The sequence below is a fragment of the Prionailurus viverrinus genome, chromosome D1, assembly GCF_022837055.1.
Source record: "Prionailurus viverrinus isolate Anna chromosome D1, UM_Priviv_1.0, whole genome shotgun sequence".
Taxonomy (NCBI): Eukaryota; Metazoa; Chordata; class Mammalia; order Carnivora; family Felidae; genus Prionailurus; species Prionailurus viverrinus.
This window is the reverse complement of record NC_062570.1, coordinates 85,679,046-85,701,008: the sequence shown is the minus strand read 5'-3', so window position 1 is coordinate 85,701,008 and position 21,963 is coordinate 85,679,046. Positions and strand designations below refer to the sequence as shown.

At 37.2% G+C, this 21,963-nt stretch overlaps 1 protein-coding gene across 2 annotated transcripts in view; it reads left to right on the top strand.

Annotated features, from left to right (window-relative positions):
- DCDC1 (doublecortin domain containing 1) overlaps window positions 1-21,963 on the top strand; it is a 491,420-nt gene that overhangs the window by 238,466 nt on the left and 230,991 nt on the right. For both annotated transcript variants that reach the window (XM_047878425.1, XM_047878424.1), the window contains exons 12-13: window positions 16,076-16,177; window positions 19,381-19,544. In XM_047878425.1, the coding sequence (XP_047734381.1) occupies window positions 16,076-16,177; window positions 19,381-19,544 (266 nt within the window). The remainder of the gene's footprint in view (window positions 1-16,075; window positions 16,178-19,380; window positions 19,545-21,963) is intronic.

The window sequence follows — 21,963 nt, the reverse complement described above, 5'->3', positions numbered from 1 at the left end:
GTTTGGTTTAGACTCACTGTGATGTTCAGTACAGTACCCATGAGCCACATGTAGCTATTTAAATTTAAATTAATAAAAACTAATTAAAATGAAAAATCCAATGCCACCTCTCATATGTCCATGACTTTCTTGGTTGTAGCACTGAAACCTTCACATCCAGGAAACCTCTCAGTCCCAGGCAAAACAGATGGTCGGTCACCTAGTCTTATCTGAGTTCTCGCTCCCTTCTCTAAGGTGTTCTCCATCTCTATTATTCTTTTCCCATGAGCTACTCAGCTTCTCTCCTTTTGCCCCAGTTTTCACCTTGGGAACATCCAGTTTCTCTTAGGGAATAAATTCCTTTCCCCATATTCCAAGAAACCTGGGTATCAGCCGCATCCTCAGGCTTTAGCACAGACCACTGGTCTTTCAATCTTGGCTGTCATATTAGAATTATTTAGAGATGTTTAAAAAAAATCAATGCCCCCATCTCCAGAGGTTTTGATTTAATTGGTTTGGTAAGCTGAATCTTGCTTCTACTGGTCTGAGATTGCTGATTGTTAAACTTTCAGAAATTTTGTCAGCCAGTTGTTAAATACAGCCATAATTAAAAATTATATAAACTGGGTACCTGGATGGCTCAGTTGGTTAAGTGTCCAACTCTTGGTTTTGGCTCAGGTCATGATCTCATAGTTTCTGAGTTTGAACCCCCCCATCGGGCTCTGTGCTGCCAGTGTGGAGCCTGCTTGGGATGCTCTCTCTCCCTTTCTCTCTGCCCCTCCCCCACTTGCTCTCTCTGTCTCTTTCTCTCTCAAAAATAAATAAATAAACTTAATTTTTAAAAATTACATAACCTTACAATTAAATAGGTCACACCTAAAGGAAAGGTAATAGGGGCGCCTGGGTGAGCCAGTTGGTTAAGCATCCAACTTTGGCTCAGGTCATGATTTTATGGTCCGTGAGTTCGAGCCCCAGGTTGGGCTCTGTGCTAACAGCTTGGAGCCTGAAGCCTGCTTTGGATTCTGTGTCTTCCTCTCTCTCTGCCCCTCCCCTGCTCATACTCTGTCTCCCTCTGTCTCTCAAAAATGAATAAACAATAAAAAATTTTTTAAAGGTAATAGTCTTCACTTCCTAATTATTTTAATACATTTTGCTAGTACCTATTCTCCTTGAAGTTATTTATGCTATCATGTCTGTATAGTAGAAACACTATATAATGGTCTGCTACTGTGCATCTCTTCCAAAGTTTATATTCAGTGATGGCTTGTAGTAACTCAAAATTGTTGGGAGTAGATGTTTGGACTGATGGGAAAGAAACTGAGATATGTAGTTTTCTAAGCCAGTTCTTATGTCTGAAACAGCCAGAAAGGAGAGAAAAAAATGGATTAGCAAAGTATATCCCAAATATTCAGAATTGCAAATCTTAGAATTGAGGCATATTCCCATACTTCCTCTTAACTAGGGAGAATTTGCTAATTTCGACTGAAGAGCTATTGAACAAAAGCCCACAGCATACCATCCTTAGTTAATTCCAGAATCAGTTCGTGTCAGTTGCCTGGCTGAACTCTAATTTTCCATGGGGTGTGGATGAGCTGCCCTTACTTGGAGCACATTCTCTAACCCAGTTACCTCTGAGTTACTGTGGCCAAGACCATATATTTTCTGGTTATGAATAACTATCTCACCTTATGACATGACCTATGCAGAGTGTTAGATGATATATCCATAAGCAAATATGTTTTCTATTTATAAATCAAAGTCTAGTTCTAGTAAAAAATAATAAAAAATAATACAAAAAATTCCCCTTTTCTATCCATTTTGATCATAGAAAAGTACCTGATTAATACAATAAATTAGGATGATCATCTTTCTAATTTTCTCTCTTTGATGAACTATCACTCTGTTTAATATTTATAGTTATATGTATATTTATTTATATATATATTTTATTCATTATAAACATATTTGTTATATATAAATATATTTATTTACTATAAATATTTATTTTACTTATTTTTAGTAAAAATTTAAACAGGATAAATTTAAATAATTTTAATTTAAATAAATTTAATTTTAAATAAAATAATTTTATATTTATTATAAATATATTTATTTATTATGAATATAAATATATATTTACTTATATTTATACATATTATATCTCTATGTTTATATATACATTTAAATATATTATACATCTATGTTTATATACATACATGTGTGTGTACAAAATAATATTGTGTGTGTACAAAATAATTGATTGTAGTTGTCATCATCTTCTAGAGCAGAGGCTCTCAATGATGGTCTAAAGGCCAGGTGTGATTCAAAATCCCCTGGGGTGCTTTTTCATATTGTATGTGGTTGTCTTTACCTCTTCACTAAGGTTCTCATCCTCATCATATCTCTCACTGATAATTCACAAATAGCAGCTTTTGGCTAGATCTTAATACTAGCAGGTCACCTCTCAAAAGGACACACACTTCCTGTGTTCCATATTGCCTCAGTTCCATTTTTGCAATTACATGGCATAATAGTATCGAGTTTAAATGGACATAAAAGACAAAGGACAGAGAACAACTAAACTGGATGTCCCATCACTGGTATGGGAAAGTTCCTTGTTAAAAAAAAAAAGAATATTGAAAACATGACATAACAACATTAAGGGGAGTTTTAAGAAACAGTTACATCACCCATAACCACATTATGTGTTATAAGACCATTCTCACTTTTGCATATCATTTCCATTTGCACTCATTTGCCCTATATACTCATAATACAGTGTGCGTTTTTTTTGTATTCTGGTAGACTCTCTTGCTTTCACATCATGCCACCTTTTAGGTTGATGAAATTTCTTATTGTTTTTAGATTTAGTAGTCACACTCAATGCGCACCATAATTTATGAAGTTCTTCAGGTTTTGGGAGCAACTTCTTACTATTCCAAACCTTTACTTACCTTATATCCTCTGTCAATGCCTCCACCCCCAGCGACTTTGAAAACATCTGCTATAGCCATGGCTCAGTGACTTCTGCTTTTCCAGTCTTGTTCTTTCTTACAACTCCTCCTCTTCTTTGTCCCCATGGAGATGCTGTCAGAAATGTTAGTGTTTCCCTGGGATAACAGGAAAGAAAGGGTTGATAGGAAATGGTATTAACAAAGCTTTAAGGGATGGTGGGTGGAAAAACTAGAAGGAAGTTGTGTGATTGTGACAGAGAATTGATAAGCAAGAGTGTGGGATGTGTGAGTGGGTGGGAGACAGCATGGGGGAGAACAAGTGGAAGATGGGTACAGGGAAGTCTTTACAGTAGAATTAGTGCTTTTCACACACAATTGGTCAATAATGCTCTGTGGGTTGTCTTCCATTTGCTTCCAGTAGAGGCAGATCCAATTTCTGTGAGGGCTAGAGCTTATACAAAGTGGAGGAGAGGAAGCTCTTTAAAATGAGGGCTTAAAGCGGATATTTATTTGGAATGAGAAAGTAAATCACAATGAACTAATGGAGGATTGGAGAATCTTTCTTCTGAGACCTTTTATAGGCAGCTTCTCAGAAATACTTACATAGAAATACCCCTTGGGGCACCTGGGTGGCGCAGTCGGTTAAGCGTCCGACTTCAGCCAGGTCATGATCTCGCGGTCCGTGAGTTCGAGCCCCGCGTCGGGCTCTGGGCTGATGGCTCGGAGCCTGGAGCCTGTTTCTGATTCTGTGTCTCCCTCTCTCTCTGCCCCTCCCCCGTTCATGCTCTGTCTCTCTCTGTCCCAAAAATAAATAAACGTTGAAAAAAAAAATTAAAAAAAAAAAAAAAAAAAAGAAATACCCCTTAATTGCTAGGGAGTTGTTGGCTTCTCCTCCCCACTTATAACACTCTGTAGCTCCCAGCAACTTCTCTTACTCTCATGAGCTGGAGCAAGTAAGGGTTCTGAAGCTTAAATCTTCATTAACTTTACATTAATCCATTCTTGTTGTGAGCAAGGGAAATATGGTGGATTTTAGTAACCAAACCAAAACAAAACAAAAAGATTCTGATGGCTGTGATTTTAGCCTTTCTATTTGTGTACTGTTTGGTTATATTGTTCTCTTATAAAGAAATTTAAGCTTTGGTAAAGGGATCATTTGAAGATTTATTTAAAAAAATTTTTTAAGTTTATTTATTTTGAGAGAGGAAGAGCATGTGAACAAGGGAGGGGTAGAAAGAGAAAGAGAGAGAATCCTAAGTAGGCTCTGTGCTAACAGCGAGGCTCGATCTCACCATCCATGAGATCATGGCCTGAGCCAAAATCAAGAGTCAGCCGCTTAACCGACTGAGCCACCCAGACACCTCCAGAGATTTACTGTTAAAAGAATATCGTTGTCCAGAATCTAGTTCATCTTCTGGGTAGTATGGTAAGCATCTAACAATTTGTATTCTACTGGTGACAGAAAGAAAAATGATTTTAAATGATTAGTGCAGTAAATCCTCACATTATCCAATACATACTCTGTCTGCAAGGCATTGTGCTCAGTACTATGGGAAGATGCAGAGGAGCCGGAAACACACTCGTGGCCCATTCCCATGGTTATTTTCATACAGTTAGAGCAATATGATGCCCTTTGAAGACAATGAGACTAATGTGTGGGCTTTCTTAGCTTTTTGCTACAATTTCATCATTCTAGTTTATCAGCTTGTTTCTATTTAGAAAATGGGATAATTTGACTGATAATAGAAAAGATGCTAACTGTTATCTGTGATACCTTCCTGGCTTTTTCTATGCTTTGGATATCTGAATTTGGATTTAGATATTTGAATTTGGAATTTGCTCTACCAGTGGCACAAGAGCACTATGAATCCATTTGAGATTTACATTCTATTTGGTGGTCATTTTTTTAAAGTTTAAAGTTTTCTAACCATACGTATTAAAAGAAAGTTTATTTAAATATTTAGGAATCTATGGAACAATTAAATGAATAGAAGGAAATAACTGAGGTTATCCATAAAATGGTGGCAAGATTTTTTTTTAATAGCCCCATCCCTGCATGTGTATTATGTCCTTATTTCCACTGTACATCCTTTGATTTTTGTCTTTCTGTTTAACCCACTTTTCTTCTATATGTATTTACAATCCCTGAATGCTGTGTTATTTCACCTACGTTATTTAAAATAAACAATGGAAAACCAAATTTAGGTTATGTGTTAAGTACAGATACCAAAACATGCCAAGATGACATTCATTTTCAAAGGAATTGTGGCTAGAGTGGCAAAATTAGAATATTCAAGGTTATTGTTAAGATTTTAAGAACATTCAGGGTGCCTGGGTGGCTCAGTTGGTTGAGCATCTGACTTTGGCTCAGGTCACGATCTCACAGCTCGTGAGTTCAAGCCCCGCGTAGGGTTCTGTGCTGACAGCTCAGAGCCTGGAACCTGCTTTGGATTCTGTGTCTCCCTCTCTCTGCCCCTAACCCACTCGCATCCTGTCTCTGCCTCTCTCGCAAATAAATAAACATTTAAAAAAAAAAAAAGAACATTCATTAAATGTTGATCAAAATGTCAAAATGTGATGAATGTAATCAATTTTTATGTGTGGATTTTATCATAGTAGGCAAGTGTTGGATTGCTCCTTTTAAAGGCAAGAAACCTGAGATCCTATGAAGGCCTTCCAACATTTTATGGGATAACTATTAGCAGTAGGCATTGAAACCACTCACCTACCCTGCTTTCCATTCTCCTTTCCCTTTCCTTCCCCTTCCCTTTCTTCCCCTTCCCTTCCCTTCCCTTCCCTTCCCTTCCCTTCCCTTCCCTTCCCTCCTCTCTCCTTCTCTCTCTCTTTCATCTTTCAACTGTTGGGGGGGGGGTGGGTGGCGGAAATGCCAGTGTATTCACCTCAGCCTATTTCCTGACAGACATCTGCAGCCAGGTGTAAATCTGTGTGCAGGAAGATTGTATCTTCCTAGACCCGCTGAAGAGAAAAACTGCATCTGTATCAAAATTAGGGAAGAGCAATTGGTTGGGGCATCAGCTCCCATGCAGAGCTGGTTGTAATGAGACCAGCTTTCCTTGCACAGTCCTGACAGCCTTGAAGGTGCCCAGAGAATTGCCAGGTGGGCAGTCAGCAGGGAAAGTCCACAGGCCAGAGCTGGATTACTGTCCCAGCAGTTACCCGGACTAAATGCAACCACTGAACCTTACTGCTGTAGGCACGCTCTCTCTCTCGGGGAGATTGTCCTTCTCCATAGCAGTTAATTTGTTTTTACCTCTCAATTAGCTTTTTCACAGAGTGTTTGAGATGCTCAAGTCATTGAGATTCTCTTCCTACATATGCTCCCGTCCCCTGGATTACCCACTGACATCTATGTTAGCCCAACTCACCATGAATATTATTAAGCGTCAATTCATCATTTGAACGTAGAAATGAATACAGATTTTCTAGTAAGTGCAAATGAAGTGATATATTTACACCTACTTAAGATTCTACTTACAATTTCAATAATGTTTTATGATAAAAAATGGATTATTTATTAAATTAAAAATGTACTGCCAAAGATGGTAAACTTTTGTATAGGTTTTAGTTACCCAGCGTACTTATTCATTTATTAAGGGGAAAATCAAATTTACAGACATAGTTGATATATTTAAACAAGAAATTGAATAGCATTTAAAAACATATACTCTATCCAAATATGAGAATATGATCTCTGAGACTGAGAATTTGGGGACGTCTCATGATTTAGCTCATATTTAATCTTAAAAGTGTTCGTTTTCCCCTAATAAAATATAATTTGGGGGATGTGGCTGTTTTTCTCATTTAAAAAGGCCTTATTTTCTTTGAAAAGAAATATATTGAGCCCAGGAACTTCCAAAAACCTTTATTTACTAAGCTCTGGTATATATCATATTATACCCAACTACTGACAGGACTTACCCATCTGATATTTTAATCCCAATTAAATATAATTTTACGCACTAAATTAATTTAGACAAAGTGAGATCCTTATTTCATTTCTTCTTGAAACATCCTCATGTATAAAGGGCTTATTGAAATTACTTAGCTTAGTACATGACAGGCAAACAAATTTGCCTTGCCTCTGTCATCTAGATAATTTTGAACATTTTCTTATCTCAAATTTAGTGAGAATTGTAATTGGATACAAAGAAAATATTTTTATAGGCCCATCACCTTGTTTTGAAAATTTTACTTTGTTCATAGACACAGAAAAATGGGATGAGAGTGAAGCTCTTTAAAAAATATTGTAACAAAACAATGAAATGTGACTTTATTTAAAAAAATTTTTTTAATGTTTAGTTTTGAGAGAGCACAAATGGGGGAGGGGCAGAGAGAGGGGGACAGAAGATCTGAGGCAGGCTCTACAGTGATAGCAGCAAGCCCAATGTGGGGCTCGAACTCACAAATGGAGAGATCATGACCTGAGCCTAAACTGACTGTTCAACTGAGCCATCCACTCACCTCATGATGAAAGGTGACTTTAAATGCATAAAAAGGGAATGTGGGCCCACTCTCAGGTGAACTGTGAAGCCTCCAAGGGCCATTGTGCAGGTTCTCCACCCTCAGCCTCTGTTGGCCTTTCCTCCACCCCCACCTCCCAACCCCCAATTCAGACGGTCAGATACCCCATGTTCTCATTTACCACCGTGTTTCAAGATTTACTCTTTTGAAAAGGGCATGCTGCGCTTTCTTTCAGTCTAAGACGGTTTTCAAAAAAATAGTTTTCTTAGATCAAAATTCTTTTTTGGAGTCTACTATATAAATGAAAGTAGGATCTACCCCATTTGAAGCCAGATGGTGGCGGCCTCCACAGACTTACTTATTGGGTTTGATCTCCCACTTGGGACCACAAACCCCCACTGTTGTCCTCTAAGGGGTTCCAGAGAGCAGAGATTAGAAATCACAGCATCACATAGGATCACTTTGTACCCCAATGTTTACAGGAGCACTCTCAACAATAGCCAAATTATGGGAAGAGCCTAAATGTCCATCAACTGATGAATGGATAAAGAAGTTGTGGTTTATATACACAATGGAGTACTACGTGGCAATGAGAAAGAATGAAATATGGCCCTTTGTAGCAACATGGATGGAACTGGAGAGTGTTATGCTAAGTGAAATAAGCCATACAGAGAAAGACAGACCATATGGTTTCACTCTTATGTGGATCCTGAGAAACTTAACAGAAACCCATGGGGGAGGGGAAAGAAAAAAAAAAAGAGGTTAGAGTGGAAGAGAGCCAAAGCATAAGAGACTGTTAAAAACTGAGAACCAACTGAGGGTTGATGGGGGGTGGGAGGGAGGGGAGGGTGGGTGATGGGTATTGAGGAAGGCACCTTTTGGGATGAGCACTGGGTGTTGTATGGAAACCAATTTGACAATAAACTTCATATATTGAAAAATAAATAAATTAAAAAAAATCACAGCATCAAAAGATCAATAACCTATAAGGCTGAATAGCATTTCTTTTGTGGTATTTTAGTTATGACAAAGGAGTAAATCTCTAACTGGAATTTCAAGTATTGACAAGTTGGTGGGAGAGATATTTTTGGGGTCAGAATCTTTTGGCTTTCACCTTAAATCCTACCCTGTATGCAGTCACCCGACTTACACCTTCCAAATGGTGGGCTCTGCTACAACTTAAAGAGGAAATTTAAAACGTCTCTCTCTCTCTCTTTTTTTAATGTTCACTTATTTTTGAGAGAGACACACACAGTGCAAGCAGGGGACGGGCAGAGACAGAGGGAAACACAGAATCCAAAGCAGGTTCTAGGCTCTGAGCTGTCAGCACAGAGCCTGATGCGGGACTGGAACTCATGAACCACAAGATTATGACCTGAGCCAAAGTCGGAGGCTTAACCGACTGAGCCACCCAGTCGTCCCTAAAATGTCTCTTTTAAAATAAATTATTTTCTTAGGTATCCCTTTTCTGGGATTAAATATAATATTATTTGATTTTTGGTCCAGATGCCATTTAGACTGATAAAGTTTAACAATTCCATAATTTGTTTTCACTTAAGTGCGTTTTCATTTCCTGGGACTAAACATATTGGCTCCTTACCTGTGAAATACCATTTAAAGACATCTATTAGGCATTAAAACACTTTTTCTTATATGTAATATAAATATACTAATTCATTATTAAGTTTTCATTGCCTACAATCCCATAATTTTAATATTTGCTTTGTGATTATCACTTTATCTGAATATTTAAGTTAGACATGTTTACTGTTTGGTTTATAATATACATTTGAGAAAATACAGAAAATGTGAATGTTCTAAAAATTAGTAATTCTATAAAAATGGAAGACATAACAGTACATTTATTTGATTTAATGTACATGTAATGCTAATTCAGTTAGAGTTGATTTTCTAGCTCCAAAGGTGACTTTGAATTCTGATTGGATAAAGATTTTTTTTTCACAGCTAATTAGCTTCTTACATAAGACAAGTATTTCATTTTAATTTTCCTTTTCTTTGACTTAGGTTAAAAAAAAACCTTTTACTGTAAAATACATTTCTGTGCCCTTAAACTTTTTCATACTAAGTTTCATATTAGTATACTTCCTAATACTAGATAAAAGGGTGAACTTTGATATTTGTAATTAAAAACACTATAGGATTTGATTTCTAAAGATCTCCTTACCCCTTATGAGTCGAATTGCCCCACGCGAGTCATCTAACCTTTGTGAGGCTTCCCTGTAAAATGTGCGGTTGCTTTGAGTATTGAGTAATTTCTGTGTGTAACTGTGCGCCATGCACTCCCGATTGCCGTGCATGTGTGTAATGGGTGCGGTGCCACACCACCAGAGTCCCTCGTCAGGACTGAGATATCCACCCCTCAGCTGCCACAACTATATTCTTATTGGGCGGTTGCCCTCTGTGTAAAGGAGCTGCATCTCCCAAGACTAGGCCTTCATCCTGGGGGCAGGATGCAGCCAACATGTGGTTCGTGCACAGAGCAAAGGCGTGATTGCTCCCTTGCTTCAATTCTGGCATATGCTGAAGGGCCGGCCATTCTAGCTCTAGGGCTCCCACCAGAGGCCTCTGTTGCAACTGCATCACACTCACCTTCACCTGCCCCTTCCTGCTTTCCTCACTCCCTCAGCTGTGCTGCTTCCCAGAAGGCTCCCCAGTAAAATTCCTGTGAGTAAATCTTGGTCTCAGAGTCTGCATCCTGTGGATCGCAATTTAAGCCAATGTGTAAGTTAACCTTGTTTCTACATATTTAATTATATCCACTGAAATATGCCAAGTACTTTTGTGTGGCTATTTTATATTCCTTTTCTTCACTGGATCTCTAGCAGTAAACCCTGTTACTGTACAGCCTCCCAACTTTTAGCAACACACTGCAGTGTCATTTTCTTATTATTGCCTCTTGACAGCATTGTATCCTGAGGTATTTTGAAGTCTAGGTGTTTGGCCTTCCACTCACGCACAGAAGAGCTTCCTGGGTGGTCTGCCCAGCAGTTATGGAGAGTTTGGGAACCTGCTGTTCCCCCACAGCTAGCTCTTAACCAGACTTATAGTATTAAAGGGTGGATAATGGCACTGAAGTAGGCCTTATACAAGTCCTTAAATAGGTATGATAAATGATGCTGGGCAAACCTGTCAAAGAACCACATTAGGTCAAAATTCATTCAGGTCATCTTTCCCCATAAAAGTTGCAGGTTTTTTTAGTCACTGTCTCTATAAAATCTTCACAGTAAATAAAAAGTCTTTTACTACTTCATTGGTATTTTTATGCCTTCACAAATACTACATATGAACAGTTATATTTAGTTTGGTTTCTATCCATAGACACAGATATCATATTCAGAAATATTAGCTTAACAACAAATTTTATTTCCCAACCCTGCTAATACACAAGTAAGCAAGTAAAATTACTCAGGAACGAACAAGAGAAATGGACCATTTCTTACCATGTCCATTGTTGCTACTCTGGTTTGAACCACCATCATCCATCCACCCTTCAGATTATTGTTGCTCTCTATAGTCTACACAATGATCCTTTTAAGTTAGATCTTGTTCTTGCTCTGTTCCAAACCTTCCAAAGAGTCCCCATTTCTCTTCCAATCCCTTAACCCTCTGACTTCATGTTACTTACTCTCCCTCTCTTACCACTCTGCTCCAATAACACCAGTCTTCTTGCAGTTCCCAGAACACACTGGACACATTCCTGCCTTAGTTTCTTTGCTCAAGCAGTTCCCTCTGCCTGCAATGCTCTTCTCCCAGCCTATCTGCTTGGTTAACTCTCTCCCCACCAACTCTTGACTCAGATCTTTCCTCTCTTGAAAGCCTGTTCTGGTCACCTGCTTCATATGGTGTTCACCACACCCTTTGCCCTCCCTTATCCCAGGCCCTATGTCCCCTTCCCTTTATTAGATACCACTTAGCACCTTCTAACACTCTCAGAGGTGCATTTACCACACAGCTAATGAAAATTAAGCTTCAGGGTCCCTGCTTTGTGTCGGCCCCTTTCAAAACCCTAGAAGAAACATTAGCAATGAGTACACATGGCCACATGTTTCTGTAAAATTTGCAAATATATATATATATTTTAATTTTTTTTAATGTTTATTTATTTTTGAGACAGAGAGACAGAGCATGAACGGGGGAGGGGCAGAGAGAGAGGGAGACACAGAATCGGAAACAGGCTCCAGGCTCTGAGCCATCAGCCCAGAGCCCGATGCGGGGCTCGAACTCACGGACCGCGAGATCGTGACCTGGCTGAAGTCGGACGCTTAACCGACTGCACCACCCAGGCGCCCCGCAAATATATTTTAACTGTAACTGGTTGAGACCATTGCCCGTTCCTAGTCCAACTTCCTCTCGGTCAAGAGTTCTCTTGTATCAAGTAGTGTTGAGGTGGCAGCAGGCATTTTTGAGGTCTGGCTGGAGAAAATTGAGTGGAGATACATTTAGTTTGAATGTAGTGGGATGTAATTAGTGTTTTACAGTCACTTCCGTGTATGGTTAAGTTAGCACTAACCATTCTGATATGGAAAGAGTTCCCAGGAAGATGGCCACTGCCTGCTGGCCATTGAGTGTATTGCTTTCTGACTATGGACTAGAGTGCTTGGCATCAAAAGTGTATGGGTGGTGGAGGAGAAACATGGTGGGAAAATAATAAAGCCAACTATTTGTAGGAAATTCTTCCACATTTTATAGCTCATATTTTAAAGAACTATGATCAAGGTTTTCCCAAATGTGACATCAATCCTAAACATTTTTATGAAATGTCCAACAAAGTTGTGAAGCTGAGAGATTTTTCCAAACAAATAATATTTTTTTTGATTAACCATGCTAGAAGGAAGAATCATCTTCCTATTCTCCTTATAGAAAATGTTACCAAATGACCATATGAAGAGATGATCAAATACAATTCAGCCAAAATATGTGTGTTGGGTAGTTAATTAATGGAAATATTTTGTAATGGTTTTTGCTATGTGTGAGCTTTTTAGTGTGTGTAAATTGTTGTGATTTTTTTTCTCTCATTTTAAGTGAATATCTTTTATCTAGTTTTAAGTTTGTAATTTTGCATTCTTTTTGTTAAAGAAGGCCCACCAGTTGTATTGAAGGTCCACCAAGCTTATACGGTTTGGTGGGCCTTCTTTAACAGAAAGAATGAACAAACAGCTTTTACAGGACCTGAATGTACCCTGACCATGCTATGTGATTTCCTTACTTATTTTGTTCCTCAAAAGCAGGAATCTTAGTTCACTGGTATATCTTAAGCACCTGAGCAGTGCTCGGCACATGGTAGGTACTCAGTAAATATTTGTTGAGTGAATAAATTGATCAACAATATTACAATAAGACATTGGTGTGGGACACCTGGGTGGCTCAGTCAGTTGAGACACCAACTCTTAATTTTAGCTCAGGTAATGATCCGAGGGTCATGGGATCGAGCCCCACAGTGGGCTCTGCTCTGAGCATGGGGCCTGCTTAAAATTTTCTCTTTCCCTCCCTCTGCTCCTACCCAACCCACACGCATGCATGCACACGCACTCTCTCAAAATAAATAAATAAACTTAAAAAAGAAAACATTGGTGTTAATCTAATTTAATCTTCTTAACAAAAGTTAATATTGACATGACAGAAAGTACAAAGACTGTCGTTCATGGAAAACACTCCTTAAAACTTTTTACTTGTTGTAACTAGTCACAGAAGTAAATTCTTATTCATAGGTATTTTCTTCAGTAGTCATTAGCTACCATGCCTTTTGAGAGGATCTGGATCACTTTTTTTTTTTTTAAGGTTCTATTATTTTTCTCCTTAGGACCCAAGACTCGCCTCAGCTAGCTTTTTCCATCATCCCACTCCAATGGTAGGAATTTAATTTTAGAGCTGTCAAGAGGTGAGGCCATGCAGAGAGCCACTGGGAAGCCAATACAGCGGTCGGTATTTCTTAAGCCAATGATCAGGCAGCAGTAAAATAAAAGTAGACTATTTTTTTTATTTTTCTATAGCTAGTCAATCACAGAAACTCTGCTTAGAAAGCTATCTTTGTTTAGACATTGAACAATAGAAGTAAAAATACTTCTCATGCAAAGGAAGAGAAAAAAATAATAATTAGATTTTAGAAAAATGGGCATAGTAATAAAGATCTTAAATATGAGAAGTAGGCCTTAGGAAAAGCAGAATCTCATAAAATTTCAGCTTAGAGAATTTTAGTTTTTATAAAAATGCAGAAAAACCATACATTACACAAGTGACTAATTGTCACACTGTTTGGCAGTTAGCTTTTTTAGTGTGTGTAAATTGTTGAGAAAGGCTTCTTTCACTTAAACACCTAAAATTTTATTTAAACCCTAAAAGATTTTTTTTAATGCCTTTATAGAGATTTTGGAGACTAGAGCCTTTTTTTTTTTACACTTCTATTTTTACATTTATTTATTTATTTTTGAGAGACAGAGTCAGAGCACAAGTGGGGGGTGGGCAGAGAGAGAAGGAGACACAGAATCTGAAACAGGCTCCAGGCTCCAGGCTCCAAGCTGTCAGCACAGAGCCCGACCTGGGGCTCGAACTCATAAACCATGAGATCATGACCTGAGCTGAAGTCGGACGCTCAACCTACTGAGCTACCCAGGTGCCCCATTTTTTTTTTTTACACTTCTAGACCTAGAAGGGCAGACTTCTTACTGGTAGTAAAGAAAGCAGTGAGCTACTGAATGTCTTAGATGTTGGCCAACTCCTATTTGCTCTCGCAGTTTGGTAGTTTGCTATTTTCTAGAGCATTAATTTTCTGTACTCTGATTCTACGTCTAGCAAGTCTTGACAAAGGAATGTCAATAAGTCCCCCAAACTGAACTTTTGTCACCACTAACCTTGCAGAATGTATGACACCCAGAATTGAAACTATCTTTGCTAAATGTCACTATTATTTAAGAGCTCTGTTCCAGGTTACCGCCCTGAAGAGATTGTTGGGAGAGTAGGATTCTCTGCCCACTTTATTTCCTGTAGGCTTGTAGGCAACAGTTGAGTTTACAAAGTTCCTTGCAAAAGTAGAGAGATTTCTTGCTCAGAATTGTGTATGTACTCAAAAAAGAAGTTTTAAAAAATCCCTGTTAGCAAAAGATGCTATAGGGTGTGGGATATCAATGTACCAAGGCTGACAGCTGCATTATCTCCACTGGACTATCAGCACAGTGAAAAGCACTGAGTAGAAAAAAAACCCACAATTCTTGAACATTATTACTCATATAATATTATGAGTATATAAATAAATATATAAAATATATATAAATATATATTTATATATATAAATAAATATATAAATAATATAAATAATTATATAAATATATATTTATATATAAATAATAAATATATAAATATTTATTTATAAATATATATTTATATAAAAATAAATTTTATATATAAAAAAGTATATAAATAAATATATAAATATATATATATATATATTTTTTTTTTTTTCCTAAAGCCTAAGGAAGTGCTATTGATTCACATCATTTCCCAAACTAGGCTTGGACTAATTAAATAACTCTCAAGACTGTCTCAAAAGCAAAATCGATGGTTTTCTTTCCTTTTAAATAAGGTATTTTCCTAAATTATCTTCTCTGGAAATAGCACTAGAGATAAAGAAAATGACTACTCTGATGTGATAGGTGTATCAGGGAAGAAGAGAAGTTTAGAGAAAAAATGAAATAAGAAAGGATTTAAATTATTCAGGCCTCCTTGGTCTGCTTCTATTCTTAAGAGCCTGGTGAATGGATTGGCATACCCCATGTGGGTCCTCAACATGGTCAGAGGATGGTGTTTATTAGTGGATCCCCCCCCCGTGTGAACTGGTTTGTTTGGCTACTTTTGACCAGAACATTTGCTAGCATTTTTTTCCCAGTAAGTGCTGCATAATGCAATGTTAAGAATTTTATCTCTGTTCTCAACAACTTGTTGTGCATGTGCACTTAAAATGGATGGCTTTCATCGTACTGTCATGCAATAAATCTGTCAGGTTGAATTTCCTTTTAGTAAGTCAGAAGATGAACTGAACACTTATATATTTTATTATTTTAATTTTTTTTTAAGATTTTTATTTTTAAGTAATCTCTACACCCAAGATGGGGCTTCAACTCCCAACCCAAGATCATGAGTCACGTGCTCTACTGAGTGAGCCAGCCAGGCACCCCATGAGCACTGATATATTTTAAATATAAATCAAAGATCCCTCACGTAATTGTGGCTTTATGTTTTTCAAAAGAATTAAATAAAGTGGTTAATTTGTTGCTAACTGACCTTTCTTTGGTGCTTGTCCCATTTAAGCATCCAGTGCAGTGAGTGATTTCTCCTTTAATGTCCCCACGTTTCCTTCTATTTTAAAATGGTAGGGAATGCCAGTCAGGTTAAAGATACTGAAACTGAAAGGAGGAACAAGGGACGTTCTTATACTGTTCTAGTCCTGTTGATTTTAATTGCCAGTTACTTGCACATGTTCATAGAAACAGTCCTTGCCTTGCACAGTTCCCATATGCAGGACTGTCAGTCGGCACCATATCGTGCAAAGCCAGGAAAGCTTACCTTTATATATGTATGTATGAACATATGCACGAATGTGTATGTGCATGTATTTATTTTTAATTTTGAATGTGCTTATTTCTCAGGTATTTGAAAATGGTAAAGACACTGGAGAGATCTCTGTTTGTATCAGCAAAAAAGACCTGGAGTCCAATAGCCCAACACAAACTGGTGATATGATGGAAAAAGTGAGTTTACTGACTGGCTGTTTGTGGCTATATGTGTCTCTCAAGTTACTTGCAGTTAATTTAGACAATTACATTTTTAACATTGTTTTGGGGAGATTAATCATTTGCTGCTCTGTAAAAATAGATAGTCTCAAGCTTGACTTTTGAATTTCTTAGGCTCTCAGCTTTAAAACAGCATTAACTCTTGGTCTCATACTTAACAGTATCTTAACCTTCATTCTGCCTGTAGTTGGAAATCTGTCTACACTGTACTCTGGGATTGCCCTCTTGTTTACACTTTGAAAGGAAGTGAGATGATATTCAGTGGAGGGTATGTTCTGGGTTGAGGGTATTTCCAAGCCCTAAACCGTAAGCAACTAGCATATAGTTAGTCTTCTCCTGTGCTCATTGCGGGCATGTCCAGATGGTTTATCTTAGGCACTCTTACCTTTGCTTATTTTCCAGACAATTGGGATGTTTCTCAGGCAGAACCAATATGTTCAGGGTCTTTATTTTGGGTCTTTGTCTTGCATAAAAGGACACTGAATACCCTGTTGTTTACAAATTGGGGTTATGCACCCAAGCATACACCAGTGTTTTGGGCTCTGTTCCTTGGCCTTTGTTTATAAACTTGCTCCTTTCCCTTCAGTTCAGCACCCTCTGACTTAATCTCTCCCTGGTGGTATCCATTACCTGGCCTTTACAGTCAATCACAAGAGTTGTATAGATTTTCATCTGATCTGATCATTGGCTGGGCCCAGAAGAGAGAGGAAACTCTACCTGGATTGATTAGAGAGAGAAGGATGAAGAGCCTTGGTTGGTTTCTTTTTACCTTCACATCTCTGACTATATAAATCAACATTGTATAAAAGACTTCCTAGAATCCTCTACCTATTTTCCCTCTTAATTGTATTAGAAAATTTTACTTTTTGGTTTACATTAAAATTGAAGTCAGTATTTATGTTATCTTATATAGGAAGATATTATTTTATAGAAAGTTTTTGTGTTGGCTTATGGCACATTGAAACTGACCTATGCTTTGCTTTATATGCAAGTAATTCTAGGGGAAAAACTTGAATTAGGGGCACTATAAAGCTCTTTGTTAGGGAGATTCCCTTGTGGTACCCAAGGATGACTATTCCCTTGGCACGCACTTGTCTCAATCATTAGCCTAAGATGTTTCACACTCTTCTCAGGTCCTTAAACAAATTCTTATCTTATAAAGACTTGGTGATGATAGCTTTAAAGATAAATGGGTGAAGATTATCGCAACTTTTGGTTGCCATAACCCTGCCCTAGCCAATGACCTAGAGATGAAAGGCACTGAGGCCCTGACCTCCTGTAGGCTGTTGAATGCACATCTTTGAACACCTAAAATTCAGTCTGTCACCAAGCTGAGAAAATAGAAATTGCAATGCTTCTCCTGTGAAAATGAATTTGGTTAAGTGGTCAGGTGTTCATATCCTCCTGCCACATACTCCTATTCTCTGTGTACATATTTCTTTCTTGGATCAGGCCTTAAATCTTTTATATCTTTCCCCTTTACAAAAAAGGATGATGCTTTCAAAGCAAAATCACTGTGATTTAAAAGATGATCAGCATTACATGTTTCCTGAAATAATAGCAACTCGACCAAAAATAAGCTCAAGGGCTGAGATCACACAGAAATAAATGTAGGGCTTTGTAAAAACAATCTATAGAATTCAAAATATGTTTGTGGCTTCAACGAACAAAGCCAAAAACAATGCAGATTTTTATTGTTCTATCACCTTCCCTAATCATTATTTTTAATTCAAAGGACTTGATTAGGCTGGATGAGAAACATTAACTTCAATGAAATGAAAAATGTGTCATTGTTTTCAGCCTTTCTGATGCTTAAGGGTAAAAATCTGGTCAACATAGAGGCGATGAAAACAATGTAGAGCTGATGAAGTTAGAGATGCGGTTATTTATCTCTAATTACAACAAAGCCTAAGTCTTAGGTGTTCTATAAATATGGTTGCCGATCAAAGAAAATATTTTACCCAGACAATACTTTATAGCCAATAGGTGAGGAAACCTGGGGTATAAGGCAGGATCGCAACTTTGCCTTCTTTCGTCTAAGCTTCGGCATTTAGCTTCTCAATATACCTTCAATGCGAATTAATAGAAAGACCAAAAAACACCCTGAACAGCAGCTAGGCAAGAAAAGGCCACAAATATATCTGCCTCCCTGCCGAGATTACAGAGTAACAAGAAACTGAGAGACATAAGAACTGACAAGGGAGAGAAGAAAAGGAAGCCTGTGACAGAAGGCTCCAGGGAGAATAGAATGATGGATAGTGTGGGGTGCAGAGCAGGAAAGAGCTTAAACAATCAAACAAAGTTGATGGATAAGGAAAAATGTCCTTTAAAATTCCATGTGCAACACAGTTAGTTAGAATTACTTTCATTTAAAGTGTGCCTTAAATTAGAAATATCTTGATAATTTAGCAACCCGGAGCGTACGACAGAAGCAAACATTGGCAATGCTATTTTTTAAAATGTAAAATGGCAGCATTTCATACTTCACATTTCAATTATGGCTTACTCACAACTTGAAAACATTTTCATAATTGAAGCAGCTCACAAGCTTTTGAAAGGCTCTTAATTAAACTACATTCAAGAAGGGTTCGTCTAAGTGAATCAACATAGCTTGAAAACCATGTTTATTTCTGCAATCCTTAAGTGGTGACTTGTTCTACCATTGGTTACCGGAGGTTAGTTGGGAAGGGGGAGGTTGCTGGTTGTAAACTTAAACATGCTCTGGAAGGAGCCTAACAAAATGTGCAGCTCACACAAGAAAAGCATAACCCTTATCAAAGAGGACTGTTACCATGTGTAGAAGCTAACTGCTCTTTCTGTAAGACTGTCACATCTGCTTTCAGTCCCTGTGCCAAAGGGTCAGAGCTCAATCACAAGCCTGTGGCACCCCCTGCTGGTTAAAAGCCCCTGCTCATTTTGTTACTTTACACTGAGCTAAATATTGCCATCATTTCACACTTCTTTTAACATTCTATATGAATTTAATTATCATTTGTTTGGATTCATTTGTTACAGAGTACAGACAGTTTATTATATATGTTCACATTTTACATTATTTCTTCTTCTTCTTCTTCTTCTTCTTCTTCTTCTTCTCCTTCTCCTTCTCCTTCTCCTTCTCCTTCTTCTCCTTCTCCTTCTTCATTATTTTCCCCCACCACCAGTTACTTCTCAAGATCCATCAGAGGCTTCAAGGATCTCCCACCAACCCACTAGGCCTCAATTTTTCTTCAATCCGGCTTTTTGATGAGCATGGTCAAGAAATTAAGAATCCACTTTTGCTGAAGAATGAACAAAAAATTTGGGTCTCTTACGGTAAAGCATACAGGTAGGAACAAGGTGTTTATTTTCTGTCTGTCCTCAATCTTCCCAGGGGCAAGCTAATTTAAAAGGGGAGTTGAGAAGCCAAGTACTACCCTTTGTGAATTTTTTTTTGAAATTATGCATTCCAATAAAATTTCCGGGGTGTTTTTTGTGAGACAGTATTGTTTGTGAGATATGACATCTCTCTCCCTCTCTCTCTCTCTCTCTCCCTCTCTCTCTCTCTCTCTCTCTCTCTCTCTGACTTTCTGTCTTAATGCCTTGTCATAGTTCTTGAAGTCTGCCTGTCAGCACAGCAAGCGGGATTTGTTCATGTCTGAGTAGTCACCTTAATGATAGCAGATGGAAACGCCACGGGGGGCCCAAGCCCATCACACTGTCATTGTCGCACACTGCCCTGACCTGCTTCCACTCCTCTATTTTTTTGTCCCTTTTTAAAGGAGAAATGGATGGTAATTGAAAAGGATCTTAAGCAAGATTTATGAAGCTGTGGACAACATGATTCCCCACTATCTCTCTATGTTTTCACAAATAAAGTCTTAACCTTTTAAGCACCAATGACAGGACAGCTAAAGATAAATTGGTAAAGCTTGTAAGCCCTATCCTATCAAAGTTATATTCCTCAAAAGCGCCTTACATTATCCCACAATAATTACTGGTTATTGCTGAGCATTGTGTAAATTTTTGTAGATTGGTAAATTCCTGCATAAAATTATCTGTGTTTCTGGAAAAAGAAAAAGGCTGCAGTCTACAGGCACTGATGAGCTGGGCTGTTGTGTGGAATATCTTAGAAATTTATGCATATTTTGACAGGACACATCCAGATGAACTCTGAAACTGCTTGTCAGGAAACTTAAACACACTTTTCTGCCTATTTAAAAAAATTTTAAGCCTTTACTTATTTGAATAAGGGAAATAGAGGAAAATAATTTTTCCTATCAGGTGTAATTGATCATATATTAATTATAATAACAATAGCGTAGACAGACTAGGAGCTGATTGGGTTTGCTATATATTCTAATAGTCAAAATTGCAAATACTGAAATAAATCTACCCAGAAATTCATGAAGGTTTTGGAAGAAGTTGGTTGCATTAGTTGTGGGTAGCATATTATGAAATTCTATTTCTTCTCTCCTAGTAGAGTAAAATTAAAATGCTTAATAATTTCTTATGCTGTGTAGTGTATAGAATTAAAAATATATGTAAGGAGTGATGTTTTCTTCCATAGACAGATTTCAAAATATAATTTAATTACACATTAGAATTGTTTTTTTACAATGATAGAACAGCGATGAATTTTATAGTGTCCAGGATTCGTGAATAATTTAGCAAGCTCTTCCAATGACAAGGAAAGGCTTTACTAAAATGTATGTCTAATAATTTCTTCTTAAGTAGTATTATTAAACTGAAAACAATGACTAATTTTGGTGTTTTTAATGATGTTTGTTATTTTAATAAGATCAACCAGCACACTTGTTCTTGGTTAATTGAATCATATTTATAGAATAACTAGTAAAATTCAAAGTATCTAGAATACCCTAAAATCACCTGAGGATGGTAGCTGGAAGAACTCATAAGTGTATATTTGTTTATATGTCATTGTTATTTTAATAGGATAATATTTTTTTCTGGTTTTGATACCAATATAAAGCACTAGGGAACAATTGTAGCATTGTGCTACTATTGGAATTTCTAAAATTTATGTCTAAGAGTTATTTCCTAGATCTAGTTTGAAATATATTAAGACAATGTGCAATATGGACTAAGTAAATGAAATTCATTTTTAGACAGTAATGCTAATGTGTCTAATATATGTTGATATGTGGAGTTAGTTTGCTGATTTATAAAAAGATGATTTTGCCAGTATCTGCTTTTATTTTGAGTCTTGTAATTATTGTTTTCTCCCAATTTTTATTTTGGACAAGATGCAGTCTACAGAAAACTTGAAAAATAGTACAATGAATACATATATATCCTTCACCTGGGTTCACGAGTTTAAAAAGTTGCCACATTAGTTTTAACCTTTTATATCTCCCTTCTCTCTCTTTTGAGAGGTTTGAGATTATTTCCAGACAACCATTAAAGTTTCACTCATAAATGCTCCCAGTCATGTAACTGAAGAATAATACAATGTTCTTTTATGTCACCACATAGTAATAACTAGCACAGTCAGCAATTATGTAATTCATCTAATATGCAATCTATGTTTAATCTACCCAAAATGTGCTTTAGAGTTTTTTGTGGTCCAGGATCCCAATAAGATTCATACATAGCGTCTAGTTATTTTCTCTAGTTCTCTTTAATCTAGAATATTCTCTCACCTTTGTTTTGCTTTTCATGACATTGAATTTTTTTTTTTTTTTTGAAGAGTTCAGGCACTATTCTTGTAGGATGTTCCACATTCTGGATTTATCTGCATGTTTTCT